This window comes from Phaenicophaeus curvirostris, chromosome 2 (genome assembly GCF_032191515.1).
Source record: "Phaenicophaeus curvirostris isolate KB17595 chromosome 2, BPBGC_Pcur_1.0, whole genome shotgun sequence".
Lineage (NCBI taxonomy): Eukaryota > Metazoa > Chordata > Aves > Cuculiformes > Cuculidae > Phaenicophaeus > Phaenicophaeus curvirostris.
This window is the reverse complement of record NC_091393.1, coordinates 58,017,420-58,038,443: the sequence shown is the minus strand read 5'-3', so window position 1 is coordinate 58,038,443 and position 21,024 is coordinate 58,017,420. Positions and strand designations below refer to the sequence as shown.

Here is a 21,024-nt window from a genome sequence, read left to right as displayed (position 1 = left end):
TAGGAAGGACATGGCCCTCTGTAGGGCACGAAAATGAGCCCTTTTGACTCCTCTGTTATTGATCAAGGGATGGCATCTGTGAGACCTTCAGAGATATACCAGACTGCCTCCTGTTGCTGGATTACGTAGATAACTGATAGCAACTGTCTGTGTTGGTCCTTAATTGTAGTGTCAACATTTACCAAGCTTGAGAGCTCTTTGACAGAAGTCAGAACTGAAAGGGGCTCATCTTCTCCATTTTTCCTTGCTAGTGCCTGATGTTTTCATGCTTATATATTATGGCTGGCCATGCCATCATGGGGCTACTTGTATGCCATTGTTGGTAACAATAGTTTTGTAAGTTATTCAACAGTCTTGTGTTAATTATATCCTGATCAGTGCTTTCATAGTTTACAGATGTTACAAGCCTCCGTTTTGAGTATGGTGTAGATTCTGTTTGCCTGTTGCAGGAGTTTTAGTTCCTAAGTCTGTATTGGAATGTTACTTAGGAAAAGGAATGAAGTTGCATATGACAGGTGCATGATTACAGAATGTTTTTGGTACGTTTGCTAGGTTTGTTTTCATGGAAAGATAATTTTAACCCTGCTTTACTGCCTGTTATTGAGTTCCCTAGATATTTGGGCAGAAAGTGAAACATTAATTTTAGGATTTAGCATACTGTTGCGCAGTTGAGATGTTTCTGTGGCTGAGTAGTTGTTAAATTATATTATGTGATTCCCAAGTGCTCCACACAGCTTGTGCCTGATGTAGTGAGGTTGGAATCATAGTTTCATTTTTTTTTGGAGTCCAGTTGTTATGGGATTAACAAGGGAAATTATGAGATGTGGCTCATGTCTATTTTCCCTGTTACCTGTGTTACCTGTTCTTCTCTCCATCTCCTGCATCCCCTGATTCCAGCATCTCTTGTAAGATGTAGGGTAAATTATTCTCCCTTTCTCTTCTGATACTACTGCCATTTCTACCTCACTATTTTTATTCCCCCCCCCCCCCTAATTTACTCATGTTGTTGTGTGGTAGTGACAGTCATCAGCTTTTATATAAAGTAGCTCTTTGATATTCTCTGCAGCTGTGTTGGATCCATGAAACAGCTGAATGGTTGCACTTTGTTTGGATGGAGAGTTCAAACTATGCAACAAAGTTGTATGTGCTCCAATCCCAATCCAGTTTTTCTACCTGTGCAGCATGGTACCTTCCCATGCCCTCAACCAAATGATCTAGTTGGGTGATGCTACACTGAGCTAGTACTCTGTAGTAAACGTTTTGAACGGACTATCCTACTGTGCCTGAAATGATGTGCACCTTTGGTTTTTTTTAATGCCTCTTTTGGCAGGTTTAAGAGTTGGCATAGAACCAAGAAGTAATGCATCTCCTGACTGGCAGTGGATGAAGGTGCAACAGGGAGGTCATACTTAAGGAATATTGGCCAGAGTCTGTCTGGTGCATAAGTACAGACAATAGAATCAGCTACAAAAGCAAGGATTTCTTTATTTCCTCCTTCCCCTTGCCTTTCTCCTCTCCTCTTCCCCACTAAAGCAATACATTTCTAGTTCACTTGGGGAAGGAGAAGGATATATTGCCACACTATATTGGTAATGAATCCCTAGACTTCCTATTGACTGGGGAAAGAGGGTTCAGATCTATGCAGAGGAATGAATGGACTTCAGCAAACAAGAACAGTGTGAGTGACAAGCAGCTACAATTGTTTTGCCATTTTTTACTTGAAGATAGATCAGAGGTCAATAATGTGCCATTTTTATACTGCCTTTCACTATTTTATTGACTGAGAATGGGTGAGTTTGCTCTAAACCAGTTAACAGAAGCATAACAGTTCAGACTTCCCTTCATAAGGATCAGAGCAAAAAATATCTGAGCCACTTAAAATGGTCTTATCAATTGATTTTGTAATGACAAACATACTTGTATTGCTATAAAGTGTATCTGAATAGTGTGCTGGCCCTTAATTCTAAATGCTTGATCCATAAATTCTGTATGATTTCAAGTGTTAAGAAGTTTCCTGAACCTTCCCACAGTAAGAACTTGATTTTTAGATGTTTGTACATACAACGTACATTGTTGTGCTGCCATTCGGTGGGACCTCGACAGACTGGTGAAGAGGAGCAACAGGAGACTGATGAAGCTCAGTAAAGAGAAATGTCAAATCCTTCCCCCTGAAGAGGAATAACCCTGTGTTCAAGCTAGGGGTTGACTGGCTGGAAAGCAGCTTAGCAGGAAAGGCCCTGGTGAACACCAAGTTAAACATGAGCCAGCAATGTGCATTTGTGGCAAAATACGCCTACAGTGCCGCAGGCTGCATTCCAAAAAGCATTTCCAGCAGACTGAGGGAGGTGATCTTTCCCCTCTTATAAGTACTGGTGAGACCCATCTGGAATGCTGGGTTCTGTTCTGGGCTCCTCAGGACAAGACAGATATGGACAAATTGGATCAAGTCCTGAAGTACAGTGAAGATGAAATGTTCAGTGAAGATGAAATGTACAGTGAAGAGAAATGTTTGTGGGCTCTGGAAGAGGGGACAGGCCTCTTGGGTGGACTACAGGAGGGAAGTGAGACTGTGTAGAGAAAAAATCAGAAGGGCTAAGGCTCAACTAGAAATCAGATTGGCAAAGTCTGTGAAAGATAACAAAAAATCTTTCTATAAATAGTAAAAGGAGGACTAGGGAGACCATACAGTCCCTATTGGACGCAGAAGGAACAACAGTGACAGGGGATGAGGAAAAGGCTGAGGTACTTAATGCCTTCTTTGCCTCAGTCTTTAGTTGTAAGGAGGGTTGTTCCATCTGTGTACAAACCCAGGAGCTAGAGGAGCAAAATGAGGCTCCCATGATCCAAGAGGAGGTGGTCAGAGCCTTGCTAGCCCGACTGGACAGTCACAAGTCTATGGGGCCGGATGGGATTCACCCAAGGGTATTGAAGGAGCTGGTGGATGTGCTGGCCAAACCCCTTTCCATCATCTTCCAATAGTCCTGGAAGACTGGGGAAGTCCCACTGGACTGGAGGCTGGCTGATGTTGTGCCCATCTACAAGAAGGGTCGCAGGGAGGACCCAGGAACTACAGGCCTGTCAGTCTGACCTCAGTGCCAGGGAAAGTCATGGAGCAGGTGATCTTGAGTGCTATCATGAAGCACATGCAAGAGAACTGGGTGATCAGGCCCAGTCAACATGGGTTCACAAAAGGCAGGTCTTGCCAAACTAACCTGATCGCCTTCTATGACAAAGTGACTCGGCTGCTGGATGAAGGAAAGGCTGTGGATGTGGTCTTCCTGGACTTCAGTAAAGCCTTTGACACAGTTTCTCACAGCATTCTGCTTGAGAAACTGTCAGCCTCTGGCCTGGACAGGCGCACGCTCTTCTGGGTGGAAAACTGGTTGGATGGCTGGGCCCAGAGAGTGGTGGTAAATGGTGTGAAATCCAGCCGGAGGCCAGTGACAAGTGGGGTTCCCCAGGGCTCAGTGCTGTGTCCAGCCCTGTTCAATGTCTTTATCAATGACCTGGATGAAGGCATTGAGCGCACCCTTAGCAAGTTTGCGGACGACACTAAGCTGGGTGGAAGTGTTGATCTGCTGGAGGGTCGGGAGGCTCTGCAAAGGGATCTGAACAGGCTGGACCGCTGGGCTGAGTCCAATGGCATGAGGTTTAACAAGGCCAAATGCCGGGTCCTGCACTTGGGGCACAACAACCCTATGCAGTGCTACAGACTAGGAGAAGTCTGTCTAGAAAGCTGCCTGGAGGAGAGGGACCTGGGCGTGTTGGTTGACAGCCGACTGAATATGAGCCAGCAGTGTGCCCAGGTGGCCAAGAAGGCCAATGGCATCTTGGCTTGTATCAGAAACGGCGTGACCAGCAGGTCCAGGGAGGTTATTCTCCCTCTGTACTCGGCACTGGTGAGACTGCTCGAATCCTGTGTTCAGTTCTGGGCCCCTCACCACAAGAAGGATGTTGAGGCTCTGGAGCGAGTCCAGAGAAGAGCAACAAAGCTGGTGAGGTGGCTGGAGAACAAGTCTTATGAGGAGCGGCTGAGAGAGCTGGGGTTGTTTAGCCTGGAGAAGAGGAGGCTGAGGGGAGACCTCATTGCTCTCTACAACTACCTGAAAGGACGTTGTAGAGAGGAGGGTGCTGGCCTCTTCTCCCAAGTGACAGGGGACAGGACAAGAGGGAATGGCCTCAAGCTCCACCAGGGGAGGTTTAGGCTGGACATTAGGAAAAAATTTTTCCCAGAAAGGGTCATTGGGCACTGGCACAGGCTGCCCAGGGAGGTGGTTGAGTCACCTTCTCTGGAGGTGTTTAAGGCACGGGTGGACAAGGTGCTAAGGGGAATGGTTTAGTGTTTGATAGGAATGGTTGGACTCAATGATCCGGTGGGTCTCTTCCAACCTGGTTATTCTATGATTCTATGATTAAGGACTTGGAGTATCAGATATACAAGGAGAGGCTGAGATTGCTGGGACTCTTCCTCTTGGAAAACAGAAGTCTTCTTGCGGGGGTGGGGTGGTGGTGTTGGGTGTCTTATCAATGTGCTTAAATATCTGCTGGGAGCAGCAGAGAAGATGGAGCCAGAGTCTTCTCAGTGGTGACCAGTGACAGGACAAGAGGCAGTGGACATAATCTGAAACATAGGAAATGATGCTTAAATGTGTAAGAAAAAGATTATTAGGTTTTTTCTTTTAATATGTGATCGACAGAGGCACAGCTTGCTCAGAGAGGCTGTGAGGTCTCCATCCTCAAAGATACTCAAACCTGACAGGATACCATCCAAGGTAGCCTGCTTTACCTGACTGAGCAGTGGCATTGATCTAGATGATCTCCAGAAGTCCCTTCCAACCTCAGTGGATTTGTGACTCTCTAAGCTAGGAAAATTCAAACAATTGAATTGGCAGTGGGAGTGCTACAAAGTCTAAAGGTTTGGTGGGATGTTGGTGGTGGTATTGTCGTGTTGGTGGGGAGTTTCTATTTGTATATATGATTTCAGTGCTAGTATTTAACTGTTTCCAAAAAAAAAGCTAGGGGAAAATATGTTGCTCTTTAGAAAACCATACTATTGTAGGATATGTAATTCTTCTTTATAATTTATTGAGGAAATGTTTTCACAGTCCCTATAACAATCTGCTGAAATCTGGAGAAATTTGAAGCCTCCATGTATGTGCTCTGACCTTTTAGCTGTGAATTTTTTCTGAATTTCTGCCTTTAATAAAGAAATGCTCTAGTCAGTCCTGAGTTAAATCAAACCCTCAAAATTGTTCTGCTCTGTTTTTCTGTTGAATACAAAGTTAAAACACAAACAACCCTACATAGAAAGACACGATAAAAGAACTTTGTCAAGGTTGCAAAATGAGCTATTTCACATTCAGGTATGCCAGAATGATGTAGTGTCTGTGATCGAAAGAGGTAATTTGAAGCTAAGCTTCAATGTGTGAAATACGTGGCACTTTTATAACATTCTGGAAAATTGGGTCCTGATTTTTAAACTAGGCAGTAAAAATAATGAGTGTTTTTGATTAATTTGGCAATAATTTCTCTGTACGTCTCTATTCCACAAGCTGGAACTGAAGATAATACTATCTAGTCTCATGAGATTAGGTGATGGTAGTCAAGCCAGATGTATTAATATTTTTAAGGCACTTAGGCAATTTACTTAAAGCCCAGGAGTAAATTAATAATTCTGTATTCATCACATTTGTGAACTAAATCAGACAGCAGACCATATGTTGAATAGATAGGACAGAAATAGATATCTAGTAACTACTCTGGAATTAACTAAAGGATATAGCACTTCTGCGTGATAGAATGGACCAAAATAATGTTTGGGGTGCTATTAATTTTAGTGTTGTCTTACTGGTGAAGGACCCAGCTAACCTTAAACGCAGGGGTTTATCTATAGTCTGTACAATTTACCTACTCTCATGATTTGTTCTCATGATTTGTTCTCATGATTTGTTTGCCATGTTTCATCTAATGACAAATTGTGTGGTATCATTTGGTCTTTGAAAGAAGACATTGCCCAATCCTTTAAGGATATGTTTCTGCACTGATCTTTTGAGTTTTAAAATTGTCTCTTTCCACGTACCCTGGTTTTGTTGCTTTTGGTTTCTGAGCAGTGTTTGTCTTGCACGTCTAAAATGACTTGCTTTGATATCTGCTTATCTGCTCTCCAGTTCCTTGAAGTTTAATATGCATTTTTGGAGGGTAAGGCATGTTTTTTCATGCTGGACAAGATAAACCTGAAGTCACATTGCTTAAAAAGGACAACAGCTCCGCATCATTTAATTACAGCATGTGGTTGGCTGTTTTTGTCCTGATACACATGTATGTCAGAGTATTTTAAACATAGAAGTTAAAGTGAAAAAGTGAATTCCTGTGTTTTATTTTGCAATCCTTGTGTTTCACACTGGGTAATAGGGTTTCCTGCTGTGTGCTCATGTATTTTTTTCTGTGTATATCTCACTATTAAATCATGTTGAGAGCTTTACAACACTAAAAGTCTGCCCTTTTGGAGTAATATGAACTGTTTTGACATGTAAACTACTTTGAAGGTGAGCTGAGCTTTTGTAAGGGAAGCATTCGTAATGTGATTTGTAGTGTTAATTTGTTTTAAGATTTGAAGTGTATTTGGAGTAGAACTCACTTTTCATTTTACCTTTGCATTTTGAATAGGCTTGAGTTGAAATGAAATAAAATTAAACTGTATTAAATTGTCTTGTCTTTATAATTTCAGTGGTCGAACTGGAAAAATTCGAGTGCAGTCCCTGAAAATTGGCTTGATGTCTCTTTCTAAGGGCCTTCTGGAAGAGAAGTACAGATGTAAGGATGAATGTGTTTTATAAAATTCTTACAACACATAATTATGTACAATAACAATGCGTGTTGTAGAAAAATTTGTAGAAAAGAAATATTTCTGATGCCTGTAGTAAGACAGCTTTCTTGTAAGTAAAATAGAATTGTTTTCATTATTGTCAGTGACATTGGAGAAAGTAGAATTTATATCCTGACTGGAAACTATTGTCAATTATGCATTGTTATAATGCTCCCCAAAAGCAAAGGAGAATGTTGCCATGTGGAAGGTAGAGTAGTATTCTATTTGATTGTTCTATGCATGTATGGTTTGTTTAGGGAAAAACCAAGCAAGTTGGTGTTGATGGAAACAGGCTGATATATCTTATAAAGCAAGGAAATACATATAAATATAGCAATTGTATTTTGTGGTTCACAAGAAATTTGATCTGAACTTAGAAAGTAGTTTTGCAATATCTGTGCTTCCTGCCAGAATTATACAATGAAATTTTACATTATGTTGATTTAAGTAATCCTACAAGCCTGAGAAATACTAAGTAGTATAAAAACATTTCATATCAATAATTGCAGGAGCAAAAGAAAATTGAGTAACTTTGTGGCAAAATCCACCAATAAATACAGAACAAGCACTGTATAAAAGCATCCTGGGTGGAGAACAGTTATACATTATGCATATAATCCTAGAATTACTATTCTTTGCAGTAGTTCTGTGGAAACACATGTAAAATGTATGAAGACTCTATTTGCTATGTAGTACTGGAGCTCTGGAACAATTTCTGCTTTCCTTATAAGAATTTGTAGGTAATCTTGGTTTTTAACATTAAGCTAAAGTACAGGTATCTTATGCACCAAGGCATATTTCAGTATGATCCCATACTAGGACTTCGGGTTTTTTAATTCCCTTGTGAAATTTGACACATCTATGTATTAGTCCATAACTAAAAGAACTTGGTGGACCTACCTTTGTTCAGTAATGACAATTCAGGAGGTATTGGCCGTTTGGTGTGAAATAAAGAACTTTCTTAAATTATAGGAGTTAGCTAGCTATGCATAGCAGACTGATAACCTTATCAAAAGGTGGTTTTAAAAACCACAAAACTTGGGAATAAGCTCACATTAAATTGCTATCAGTAATTAATTGATATACTTACTGTTATCGAGTACAGGCTGGATTCATTTTTTTGTTGTTGCTTTGTGTCTAGTAGAAAAATAAAAATGACAACTGATGGTGGCTGCAGATTTGAATAACACAAGGTAACAGGGTGGGCTTTTTCCTGAAGATTGCTGTGAACAGTCCTATAATATTAGTGCAGAAAAACTTTCAGGAGACTTTACCAAAAGATCGTAACTTCAATCTGAAATACATCTGAAACTGAAATAGTTGCTTGTCTTCTCAAAGCAAAGAATTGACAGTCAGATAACACAACGTTTTTCCTTCTTTTTTTCTTTGTTGTTGTGGTTACTCCTGTTCCGCTCAGTGGGTCAGGCTTTCATATCTTACCTGTTAGCTGAAACGAAACTCTTTAGTCTGAAAAAAATTTTGTGGAAGAAGGAAGGAAATAGGGTGTCAGGTACTCATCATTGTCCTGTGGTGGTTATGCAGTCAGTGTTTTGGGGTTGTCTGGCACCAGCAGTGTCACAGGCTGATCTTTGGTGTGAGCTCTCTTGCTTGTTTTGGTTCTGCCACACCATACTAATCAACAACTGTTGAGAGAAATTTTGTTGCACCTATTGATCTTTCAGATCCTTATTTGAAAACCATAATGGAAATGCTAAGTAATTTCAAGAAAATGTCACTTGGAAGGAAGAGCAGTAGCCCCAGGCATGGGCACTCCACAATACAAATTGCCCACCTTCTGGGGTTTTTTTCACCTTTCCTCAGACCAGATCCTGCCACTTGCTTCTCCTTTTGTTTGTATTTCTTCTAAGCGTTTCTGAGATGATGTCACTCCCAGGCTCCTATGAACATGGCAGTAATCCTGTGGTTGCAGTTGGAGCCCTTAACAAGGCACAGGCCACGCCTTAGATGTTGTAGTCTTAGGCATGCTCTTCTCAGAGAGTTGATTTTAAAACAGGCAAGTTTCTTGCTTTTTAAATCATTTGGGTCAACCTTTCAGTCTTTTGCAAAATCATAGAATCGTATAATAGTTGGGGTTGAAAGAGACCTTAAAGATTATCCTTTTCTAACCCCCTGCCACGGGCAGGGACACCTCCCACCAGCCCAGGCTGCCCAAGGCCCCGTCCAACCTGGCCTTGAACACCCCCAAGGATGGGGCAGCCACAGCTTCCCTGGGCAACCTGTGCCAGGGCCTCACCACTCTCATGGTGAAGAAATTCTTCCTTATGGTTAACCAGACTTCTTTGCCCAAGTGTTTTCTTCCTCAGACTTCCCTGAGACCAGCCCTTCAGGGATCAACTTGAAGAAATATAATTTCTGGGCTGCTGCTGAGACATTGGGTTTATGAGATAGTATGATAAACTGACAGTTTACCATTACAATTGGCCTTTATCTTTCTCTCTTACCTTTTTAGGGACATCAGGCTTTTGTTCTTTTTTTCTTTCTTTAGTATGAAGCCTTTTTATAATCTATTTATAATTTGGTTTTAACAACCACTTTTAATCACATTCACTTCCAGTAAAGTAGTTCAGTTAACTGTACCTTCATTTCCAGTATAGGTAGGATCTTTTCACATGACTTATTTTTTAAATACATTTTGCCAGAGAAATTTCTAAGTTTTTTTTTTTTATTTTTTAATTTAATTAAGCTGCTTTTTAAGATACTATACCTCAAGGTTGACATGAGAATGAATCTTTAATTAAAAATTCCCCATTACTTTAGAAGAAACATTGAAGCCTCAATTAAAGAATGCTTATTCTTGAAAATCTTAAGATGTGCTTAACCTCAAGCACAGACCTGGATGCTTCTGTGAATAAAAATGGATCTGCAACTGAACTTGAGTTGCTGTAAGCTGGTTACATTTATGGTTGTAAAGCAAATACCCAGGGTCTGTCTTTGTTGATGATGTCAATGGCCTGGTCTGTCTGTATCCACGTTATGCTTTCTTTACTCCCCAAAACAGGGGAGGCCATATATGAGCTACCTGTTGGAAATAATCCCAGACTCTACCTTACTCTTACATTGTTCCTGCTATTCTGGGAGTGAGATTTAGTTGACCTTGATCCAAAAGCACGATGGGTGCACTTCTAGTGGCTTGATGATATGGATGACAGTATTCCATTACCTGCACCTGTGCCCTGGTGTGCTACTCAGTTCATGAGTGTAGAAGTAGCCTTAAAAAATGGAAGAGAGGAGAAGAGGCTGCACATGACAAAAGATAATAGTGGCTTAGTTCCAAAATACTCAGAATAAACAACATATTGCTCCTTTTTACCACCAGCTGTGATGCAGCTCAGTTTTCAAAAATATGTATCATCCTTGGAATATGATTTATTTTAAGTGTTGTTATTATGTTGTTAATTTTCAAACCTGTTGGAACTAACACTGATTTTTTTTTTTTAAAAAGGGAAGAAAAAAGAATGTGCATCCTGTTTGTAACAATGCACATGAACAGATGATGGGACATACACCATTTTGTATATTTGTATTTATATTTTGGTGTAACTACAAAGACTTTATCACAAAATTCGTTCAAGCTGTATGGGTGGTTCAGGTTTTGACAGTGCTAGGTTTATGACTTGACATCTTGGCAACTTCAGCAAAAGACACAAAATGTATGTCATGGACATCTTACTGCTGTCTACATTATTACTGTTTTGATAGGAATTTTATAAACTTTTAAACATTTAAAGTTTATATACCTGCCAGTAACTACCTTTTTTCGGGTTGTCCAGTTAAGTTGCAGTTTGAGTCCTACTGGCTGTAATCCTCAAAATACTAGTGTAAGGCTGAATTGAATTTAAAATTAACTGTTTGGTTTTTCTTTTTTCTTATTTCTGTTTGTTTTGGGTTTTTTTGCCTGTGACTCAGATCTGAATAATCTTTTCTTTTGCTTCCTCAGTCATTATTCTTGTCCTTTTGGTAGAGTCCTTCGTAAGGTTTAGCCTTTTTATCAATGCATTGGATGGATACACTCTTACTATATGTATATACATATTAACAAACTCGTTTATGAGTTTGAGCCTTCTGGCGTTGGTGATGGGTGGGTGACGTTCATGGTCTCCATTCCTGCTGGCAAGCATGGTGCCTGGCTGCACCCTGTTGGACCTAAAATGAGTCATCCTCCCATATGTCTGCCACTTGAGAGCTTCTCTCACCATGCCCTCTTTGCCAAGAAGTAGCTTGTGGGTTACTTTGAGAAGATTGGCCAGATAGCAAGAACATTTTGGCTTTCCTTGGCTCTAGTTGAGAAGCTTCTCCTCCTGTGTGTCACAGTGGAGATATTGAGGGTTTGGGGCAAAGAGGATACCATTCATGAACATCCTTGCACTTGGACACTCAGTGGTTATGCCACAACTGCCAGTGTTAAGTTTCCTTGTTTTTTAAGTGGCATATTTTGGAGGCATTTGAGCTCTTCAGAGGTATTTGCTGATTTCCTACTTCGATCAACCCTAACTGATCTCTCTCCTTATTCCCTCTCCTAATACTAGCTCCCCAATCAATTGAAGGCTTAGGAAATTACTTCATCTTCCTCCCAGCTACAGCATTTAATGAATTGTTCTTACTTTAGTGCCTGTTTCCACTGTAGACTCATGCAAACAGAAGGAATAAAACAGGCATATTTTTGTATAATTTTTTTTTTAAACCGACTCTTAGAAATTGGAAAACTATCCCGGCTGCAGCTGAAGAAGCTAGCCAGGATCTGGGGTTGCCAAGGTGAACCCACAGCCCTGCAGCACTAGATCTGTCACTGCTGTTTTCTGTGTTTTGTTTTTCCCACCACCAAGTGCTGAAGCTGCTGTAGCATTTGTTTGACTAGGTAAGAGGCAAGAAAGATACAAGAAGCTGTGAAAATTAATTCAGTCGTCTGGATTCCTAGCTTGTAAAAAGTCTTTCTTCTGCCTCAACCCCCTTTGCCAAGAAAAAAAGTATGATCAAACTTCCAGAAGCACAATGACAAGGCTTGACAGTTGCTCCAAATGGAGGGCAAAACAGTTTACGGACTGTAATAAAAGAGTTTCTCTTGAGTGTTTCTGAACAAAGCTTGTCTGTTTCTCAATCAGAAGTGCAGTCAGACTGAATTTTGAAATTTCATTTGTTTCTAATCTATTAGGGGTTGTTCTGATGGGAAACATGAAAAGTAATGGAATAGTATAAGTGGATTTTTTTTTTTTAATTATTTGTAGCTTTAGTCCAAGTCAGCCTCTGAATGCAAAAGGAGAATGCAAAAGCCTACTGGAATGAACATGCAGAATTAACTTCCATTTCTTCTGTAGTTTATACCAATATTTCTGAGATGAACTCAGTGTATAAAATACTTTCAATAGAGATTGATCTAATGACTAAATATTAATCTACACAGCTACAAAGTTCATGAATGACTGTTGGCAGAAACATTAGAAATTTGAGCTGAATGTTGTAACAATGACATAGGCTTTAGCATAAGATATGGATTTCTGAAATATGTCCTTCTTCTCTAAATGATAGCATAGGAAGCTTGGTAAATATTAGGGGGACAGTGTAGTAATGATGAATTATAATGAAAAGCTGTTCTGATTTTGTGATCTCTGTTCTGTCACGTGTCTGCTTCTAGGCAAAACAGGAGCTGCAATGTACAGTTTTACCAAGAGATGCCATTAGAAGCTGTGTAGTTTCTTTCATTTGGCTTTCCTTTTCTCATTTGTGTGATTATGGGTCAAGAAAAAATAGTGAAAGTAATCAAGATTAGATGAGGGTAAAGGATTGTAAATAGTACAGTGGCTTTCTGTAACCACTTTCTGTAACCACAAAAGTTATAAAGCTGAAGCTGCAGCATTACTGAATGAAAGAGGGTGTGCACAGGAATGAAATGATCCAGTGCCTCTTGTTGGTATTGCAGATCTCTTCAAGGAGGTGGCAAGCCCCACAGAAATGTGTGACCAGAGGCAGCTAGGCCTGCTGCTTCATGATGCTATCCAGATCCCACGGCAGCTTGGGGAAGTTGCAGCCTTCGGTGGCAGCAACATTGAACCCAGTGTACGCAGCTGCTTCCAGCAGGTAAGATAACAAAGGCCTTCATTTAAAAAAAAAAAAAGTAGTAAAAGGTCTTTTTTTTCTGAAGTCTTAAGATTCACTTTTACATGGTGAAAGAGAAGGATTTTAAAATATCCATTGATTTTTTTTTAACAGAAATGAATATGGTGCTGCAACTAAATGCAAGGAGGTATTGTGAAAATGCAGCTGTAAAAGATGGTTTATGGTTTTGGAGAGGATCAAGCAAATTACTTCTTAGCAAAAAGGAACATATAAGTCTTTGTGGGTTTGACAATACTGGCTGCTCTAAAAGCTGTTAAAAATTTTTGTAGCAGCCAATTATTCTGCTTTGCATCATTCAAAGCAACCTGATACTGAGAGAACGTGCTTTTCCCTACTGGAACAAGACATGATCTCAACAAGAGAATGAGTCAATAGTAATTTTGACATCAGGAAATAATCTAGCATTATTTTACTGACGGAAGCGCTTGCAGTTGCATGAAACTTCAAGCATAGTCATTTATATATCATGATCCTTTATGCTGCAGATCAGAACATGGAATAAAGCTGTCTTACAGCCTGCTGTTCAGCTCCACGCTACATGCGGGGGGGTTAATGAGGCTGCACGGAGCGTCTGTTGGTTTAAAGAAGATGAAAATTAAAAAGAGGATGTTGTAATGGAGCACAACCTAACTTAGACTTTGTCAAGGATGCCTAAGGCTCTGACTGTTTGCTAGTGATAACTCTACTGCTTGAGAGTATCATTTCTGTGAAAGTGGTTGCTTTGAGCATTGTCAGAAACGATATATGGATTAAAAATTCATTATGAGATATACAAAACTACTGACTTTAATCTTTCTGTTCTTATTGAATTGAATATTAAATGTTATAGTGAACTTTCAGAGCATTTTTCTTTTTCATTCTTGCATAGACATTTCTACATTATCAACCAATGTTTTGAGAAACTCAGTTGTGCTAGCTTTTTTCAGCACTATTAGATTCATTTCTGGACTCCGAGATGATGGGAATTGGAAGATTGTTTGTTCAGATCATGAATAATTAGGTAGATACTTATGGAAGTTGGTTTGACAAATTAACCATGTAAAACTTCCCCTGAGGTCTTAACATTTCTGATTCAGACAATAAGGGAATGTGCTTGACGTATCTATAACTGACCTCAAGTGGTTCAAGTCACACTTAAATTTTTCATTTGTTAGTGGCAGACTTTTTCTGTCACAGAGGAATCATCCTTATGTTCCTGAAGAATCTACTCCATCTCCCAGGACTACTAGCAAGATGATGTACTAATACTGATGTGATATTATATTGTGCATTAAATAAATATGATGAGATTCCATCCCTTGTATCACGTGAATAGCATAAGTTCAGTCCTTGGTCATTAAGAGAGCACAGAGAAAGTGTGCAGCTGCATGAGAGTTATTTCAGTCTAGTGAAAATAAGTAATAAATAAGTGGTAGGGAAAGCAAGTTATTCTTTTTCTCATACTATTTCCTCTTACTGACAAAAATTGACTTGGACTGTCAATAGGTTAAGAGGTCTCATGTTGCTTATTGTCGTGTGTTATCATTTAAGAATAGCTTTCTTTTTAAGTCATGTTCTCTTACTTCCAGTAAGCTCAGAAAGATGACCTTTATTCTTATTGCTGACAAAGTTGGTGAACAGAATACCTTTACAGCTAGGCATCTCTGGCTACTACTTAAATAGAATGTGGAAGCATGTTTGCTTCTTAAAACAATCATACTAATTCTTTAGCTCTGCTACATTCTTGCAGTGATTGCCAATAAGTGGCAGATTTCTTCCTCTCTCATTATTTATTTACTTGGTTGTTTATATGAGCTTAATGTGCCAACTAGAAAGGATACCGTGGGCTCAGAATGCAATTAAAATATTGCGTGAGTCTCCTGGCAATAAGTAGACACATGCAAGTGCTACTGACTTTTAGCAGCATCCATCTTAATTCAAAAGACAGACATTGTCTTTAGCGTGTCTGAACTGTGGAATGATCTTCCCTTTCATGGTCCCTTCTTTCTCAAGTCCTTTGAGTTCAAAGATGGCTTTACTGTGGACTCCATCACTACTTTTCCGTGTACTCCATCTGTGTTACCATCTGTCTCCTCTATCACAGCTGTTTAGTCTTCTATATTCTTACTAACTTGAGTGTTTTTTGATTTTAATTGACATTGTTTCTTTTATTCTGTAAATGGTTTAACATTAAGTTGGCACGGAAAGGATTGACACAGGTGATTTGGGGGTTTATTATTTTTCTAAGGAAAATCTGTTTGTGCGTGTGTTGATTTTGGTTTTTTTTAATTTGAATGTGTGGGTATTTCTTCTCTCCACAGAATCATAACAAGCCAGAAATAAATGTAAAGCAATTTATAGATTGGATGCGCTTAGAACCACAGTCTATGGTATGGCTACCAGTTTTACACCGCGTGGCAGCTGCAGAAACAGCAAAACATCAGGCCAAGTGCAACATCTGTAAAGAGTGTCCAATTGTTGGCTTTAGGTAAGAGGAGGGGAGCTGGGTGCAAGGTTCCTCTGAAAATATACACACTTTTATGTCTTCCAACAACTACAGTTCTTTGGTTTTCTTGCTTCAATATGAGATCTGCCACCTATGCTTAAGGCCATAGTTTGGCCTGAGCCAGTGCATTTCTGAGTCCTGTAGTGCCTCTGTGAGATGCCCAGTGATCCAATAGGTAGCACATGAAGTATAAATGCACCCCAGGTGTTCTCTAAGCACAATGCTGTTTGTCTGCTTTGCTGCATAGGGCTTGGAAAACTTACTCATGTCAGGCAGTATTAAGCACCCTTCAACAGCAATCTTTCCTTTCTTAGCATGAACATTAATATGTTACTGTGACTAGACTTGAAGACTTCCTGTCTATAGGGTTGAACATAACCTAACTTTCATCTGTTCAAGGGAAGCTGTGACTTCTAAAAGAAAAAAATACTCTGGTATATTCTCCATGTTATCTTCCTATACTGTATGATTTTACTATGATTTGTCATCATCGGGCATGAGGTAGCTGGTGCCCTTACTCAGTACTGTTAAAACTAACAGACATTTGCAAAGTCATTGCTGCAGTGTATAAAATGATGGCAAAAAAAACCCCTAGGGATTAGAGCTAAACACAACTGGCTTTTTCCTCCATTGTGGTCATGAAGTAGTGTGTATTATTTAGGAACAATATAGAGCAATCTTTCTTGTAAGTGATTCTAAGGCTTTTCTTTAGGTATCTAGGCAGATGAGTAATTTTTGATCTCCATGTTTTCTGTTTCTCCTGCTTTCTGTTGTTTTAAAGGATAATACCATGAATCCTGAGGTCAGATTCATCTCACCTAGCTTTGGGCATGCTGGTTTTAGTCAGACTTATAAGAGTGAGCTAGCAACCCTCTTCTTTTAATGCAGCTATGCAAGCTCTTCCAAAAATAATTCCTCTAACTTTTCCTATTTTTCTTAATGCCTGAGGGAGCATAGGGTGACAAAGCTCCAGCTCAGATATTGTTTTAGATGCTGAAGTTGGGGCTGATGGATCTTGTCTTTATTGAAATATTTTATGAAGAAGGAGGGCATAAAGATAGAAAAGAAGAGGAAGAAACACAAAAGAGTGGCTCGTTCTAAATACTTTCCACAATGAAGTTAGAGATCTGCAGCAACAAAAGCATCTAGGTTCTTAGCAGAAGGTAGATGTGGCCATTTAATATGCAGGCTCTGAATAAGGATTATAAAGAGTTGCATCAGCAACCTTAAAAGTGAACCTTAACATTTATAGGCACATGCTGTCTTTCAAAGCAAAACATAAAACTCAGCAGGGGAAAAATGCAGTTTGGTACTGAAAACTGCTCTTGGGAAGCAATTTAGTTTAAACTTTAACTATTCAGTAGCTATTCAGTGTAGCTCAGTTAACTCTTTTTAGTTTCATACAAATGATATAACCTCATCCAGTCAGAACAACCATAAAACATTAAGAAATGGGCAAGATCTGTAGTTGAATTGTTGCTTTGTTCAGCTTTAGTTATTAAAAAAAATAAAATAATCATGCTCCTGGTAGCTCTGTTTAATAGAAGGGCATTAAGTTCATTACATTGTTTATACATATATATGCTCTTAAAAGAAATAAGTCAATGTAGTTTTTCAACTTAATTTTATATTATTTTTATAATTAAAGAATTCACAAGAGTTTTATTTTCTGAAATGTGTTTAGAATTTCTGAGCATCAAAATGGCATAAAATCCATTTAAACTAACTGGTGAATATAAAGGCATATAGAAGTATACCAGTTTAATTCATGGATGTTATATCCTGATCTACTGTCTCAATAGTAAACAGGAATATAATTTGAAGTCAGTTTGAACTTTAAAATGATGAACCCTTTGCACTCTGTATATGAAGCAGATACCTGCAGGATTTTCTGCTTCAAAGAAGCTTGGGCAATGGATGATTGACATTGGCTCCCTATACAGCTATAGGAGGCAGGAATTTCTTTTACATACTCAATGCTGTAACCAGTGTAGTGTAGGAAGTTTGCGTGAAATGGAGTGAGAGCTGTGGGTTTTCTGTGTGTCCTGTGTAGCTGCTACAGTGGCACAAGTGCCTCTGGGTCTGCAGCTGTGACGAGTGTTGGTCTTGCCGTGTCCCAGTAGTGTTGCACTCATACATTTCAAGGTGCTTTCTAAGCTAATCCCAACAAACTGACTATGGCCTTGTATTTGTGCTGCTGAAAAGCAGGTGACACTATTTGCCTCATGAGGCTTAATAACAAGTAAACATTAGAACTAAACCTAGGAAGCTCTAACGCTTTGTTTAATGTCCCCGTAGGTACCGGAGCTTAAAACATTTCAACTATGACGTCTGTCAGAGCTGCTTTTTTTCTGGCCGTACAGCAAAGGGGCATAAATTGCATTACCCAATGGTGGAGTACTGTATACCTGTGAGTACTATTTTACTGACTGTTCCTAAGTGTCCATCTCTGAGAGGACCTTAATTTCACTTTTGTTTTGTTAAAACAAAGCTGGAATATTAAATATAATTGCAGTACTTGTATACTTGCACATGCACACACACTGTAGTGGTGAGACAGGTTAGAGGAAAGGGACTTTACTATTGCTGTACCATGGTAAAGAATATATAATATTCTAGTACTTCACTTTCGTATTTTTAAAGGTACATGATCTTTGCTTTCAGGTCCAACGTTTTGGTTGCCACATGAAAACATGGTTGAAAAACTGTCATGTTTTATTCCCCTGAGTAATTACTGATTACTGGGATAGTTAAAAATCATTGTGTAGCTGGAAGAAAAATAAGCAGAACTGACAATTTCTAACAGAAAACAGTATGAGAGGTTTGCCTGCAATGGCCAACAAAATCAATTTTACAACACAAGAATTTCCTAATCAAATTTCAAACACTTTGTAAATAAGTTTCTAGGAGATTTTCTTAAGTGGAGGAGTGGGTCACTTCCTTTGTGCAAATACCTCTTTCACTTTTCTAATCTGACAGTTGTTTACATTCTTAAGAATTTTAACTCAGTTGCAAATAAATCAATGGGATAATTGGTATACAATTTGAACAACGGTGGTGAAAGTTCTGTAGGCTCAGAAAACCAACTTCAGACCAGAATGTAACCTGAGCTAATGAAGTAGAGTCTATTTCCAACCACGTAACAATATTATGTGGGTTCTTTCATTAGCGAAAAATCTTTGAGTTATTTGACTGTCTTTTGCTGTAGTAGCTGGGCTTATTACCAATGTGTTCCTGAGCTTTTTCATCCACTATACGTCCCATAAATGGATAAAAATTATGTTAAGTAGTGTTTTCACTTTGTGATCAGAAGAAATGATGAGTTATCTTAATTTATTTTCATTAATTCTATCACCTAATGTTATGAGTTGATTGATAACTTGACATGCCAGGCTACATTCTGAAGAAATTCTTTGAAGTAGGTTTATTGCATTTCAGGCAGTTCTAATGTTTGTTATGTTCTGTCACCAGTTTTCTTTTTCTGCCTCCTTTTCCCTTCTCAACTTCTTAAGACACTTATTTGCTGTTTTGAAATTACAGCCGATATTGGGGGTGGGGAATGTTGCATGTGCAAAGCACATAATTTTACATTGCAGTGGCTAATGCATTATATAAAACAGGCTATGATATTTCTCTGAAATATAGATTACTTATCTGCTTTAGCTACAGGTTTGATATGTTTCTTGACATATGGTCTAATATTTTCTTCTTGCAACTGAAGATGTACAGAAAGATGTTCCATCTGTACTGCTTCATGGACGTAGAAATATCCTTGGCATAATTCAGGGTATTGCCTGGCCTGTAACTTTATTTATACAACAAGATTTTAATTTTTTTTTCAACATAAGGAAGTCTCTGTTTTTATTAGCATGGCTTGGTTTCTTCTTTTTAAAATTATATTATTGAGGGTGTGGTTCTCTACATTAACTGACTGGAAGCCTAACTTGCCAATTTCATTGACCCTTTACCTGACAGTATCTGTCTACAACAAGCTATACAGATGATGCTCATTTGCCCTAAAACCCACAAACTCTTTTTTTCACAAATGAGTGCCTGATTTGTAGGGCAGTCACAAGTATTAAGAAAAAGAAACCTAAAATCAACAAGTCTTTAATAATTACAGTTTTTTAATAGCTGCAGCTGAGCAGTCTGTATAAAAGAGACAAGACATCAGGTCAGAATTTAGGTGTAGACTCTGCAGGTCAGAGATCTGGACATGATTGTATATCAGATTTCTGTCTAGGTATGATTAGAAATCAGATTTCAAAGTATAGCAAAGCCTATGCTAACATTTTTATATTCTTATTTGTTTAAGATTATAAATGTAATAAGAAGTCTTATTACTTTAGCAACTGTGGGTTAATTTATCAAAGTACCTGATAAGAAAAGTCCTGTGTTTTCCTGAATTACTAATGTTTATTCTTAGCACTTACGATGTTTAAAATTGGTTTGGGTTGAAGTTCAATTCCTTTTAAAAATATTTCTTCACGCAGCTAGGTCACCTTGTGGTTTTGTTTTATAGTGGTTTTGTGGTGTGATGTTGGCCCCGTTTTGCCCATATTCCTGTGATTGTTCTAACTCTCAGGATCTGGAGCACTACCGTGTTTTCTTTCCTATATTAGACATCATTAAAAATACAGTGATACTGGTTGTTGGCTTGAATTTCAGTTCTTGTTAAACATCTTTATATTGTGTAACTGTGAGCCACTGCATTTAGAAGTGAAGGCTGTCGTACCGAAAAGTATATTCTGGAAGTGGTTGGAATGCCCACTGACCCTGGGACTAGCGATGGCTACAAAAAGAATATAGTTTTAAAGCAATATAAAGTGCAGAATAAGGTTACTTGAGGCAGAAGTCCATTCTTTCTATTAAATATGGAAGGAATGAGATTAATCCACTATGGGATAATAACAATAATGACATTCTTAGAATCAGAATGGTTTGAGTTGGGAGAGACATTAAAGATAATCTAATTCCAACCCCCCTGCCATTCTTGATTAAAGTGAGTGAAGGAATGCAAGTATACAGGAGGTAAAGGAAGAAAATTGGAACAGTTTGAAAGTAGAGCAGAGTGAAAGAGATGACATATAATCTAGGTGATGCATAAAATTAGAGGTTCTGCACTGACATTCATTAATTTGGAACTGAATATAGAAGTTGGAATTTTTCTTGGATCCTGCTGTAAGTACACTCTGCTAGCTCCATTTCTGTGAAAGGAAATGACCCATTACGTGAACAGACATCTTATATGACTGTTTGACTTCCATAATCAGGATCTAGTGCCTTTTAACCTCATCTGAATTAGATCAGGAATGAAGAATTGATTTCATAAAAATAATCCATGTCATTTATAAGTAGTATCTGTAATAATGCACTGTTCGGTGTACTAATTTGTTGCTAAACCTCCATATTTATTGACCTAGTTTAATGCAATATAAATCTTAGGAATTACAAAATTCTTTGCAGCAAGTTAGAGTGGTTTATATGTTTAAATGGAATAATTCTCCTAAACCAGCACAGAGCTGGGTATGTGAAATAAAAA

General features: G+C 38.7%; 1 protein-coding gene across 7 annotated transcripts in view; it reads left to right on the top strand.

The window, feature by feature from the left end:
- UTRN (utrophin) overlaps positions 1–21,024 on the top strand; it is a 366,380-nt gene that overhangs the window by 317,982 nt on the left and 27,374 nt on the right. For all 7 annotated transcript variants that reach the window (XM_069852165.1, XM_069852164.1, XM_069852167.1 and 4 more), the window contains 4 exons: positions 6,728–6,813; positions 12,801–12,958; positions 15,298–15,464; positions 17,781–17,892. In XM_069852165.1, the coding sequence (XP_069708266.1) occupies positions 6,728–6,813; positions 12,801–12,958; positions 15,298–15,464; positions 17,781–17,892 (523 nt within the window). The remainder of the gene's footprint in view (positions 1–6,727; positions 6,814–12,800; positions 12,959–15,297; positions 15,465–17,780; positions 17,893–21,024) is intronic.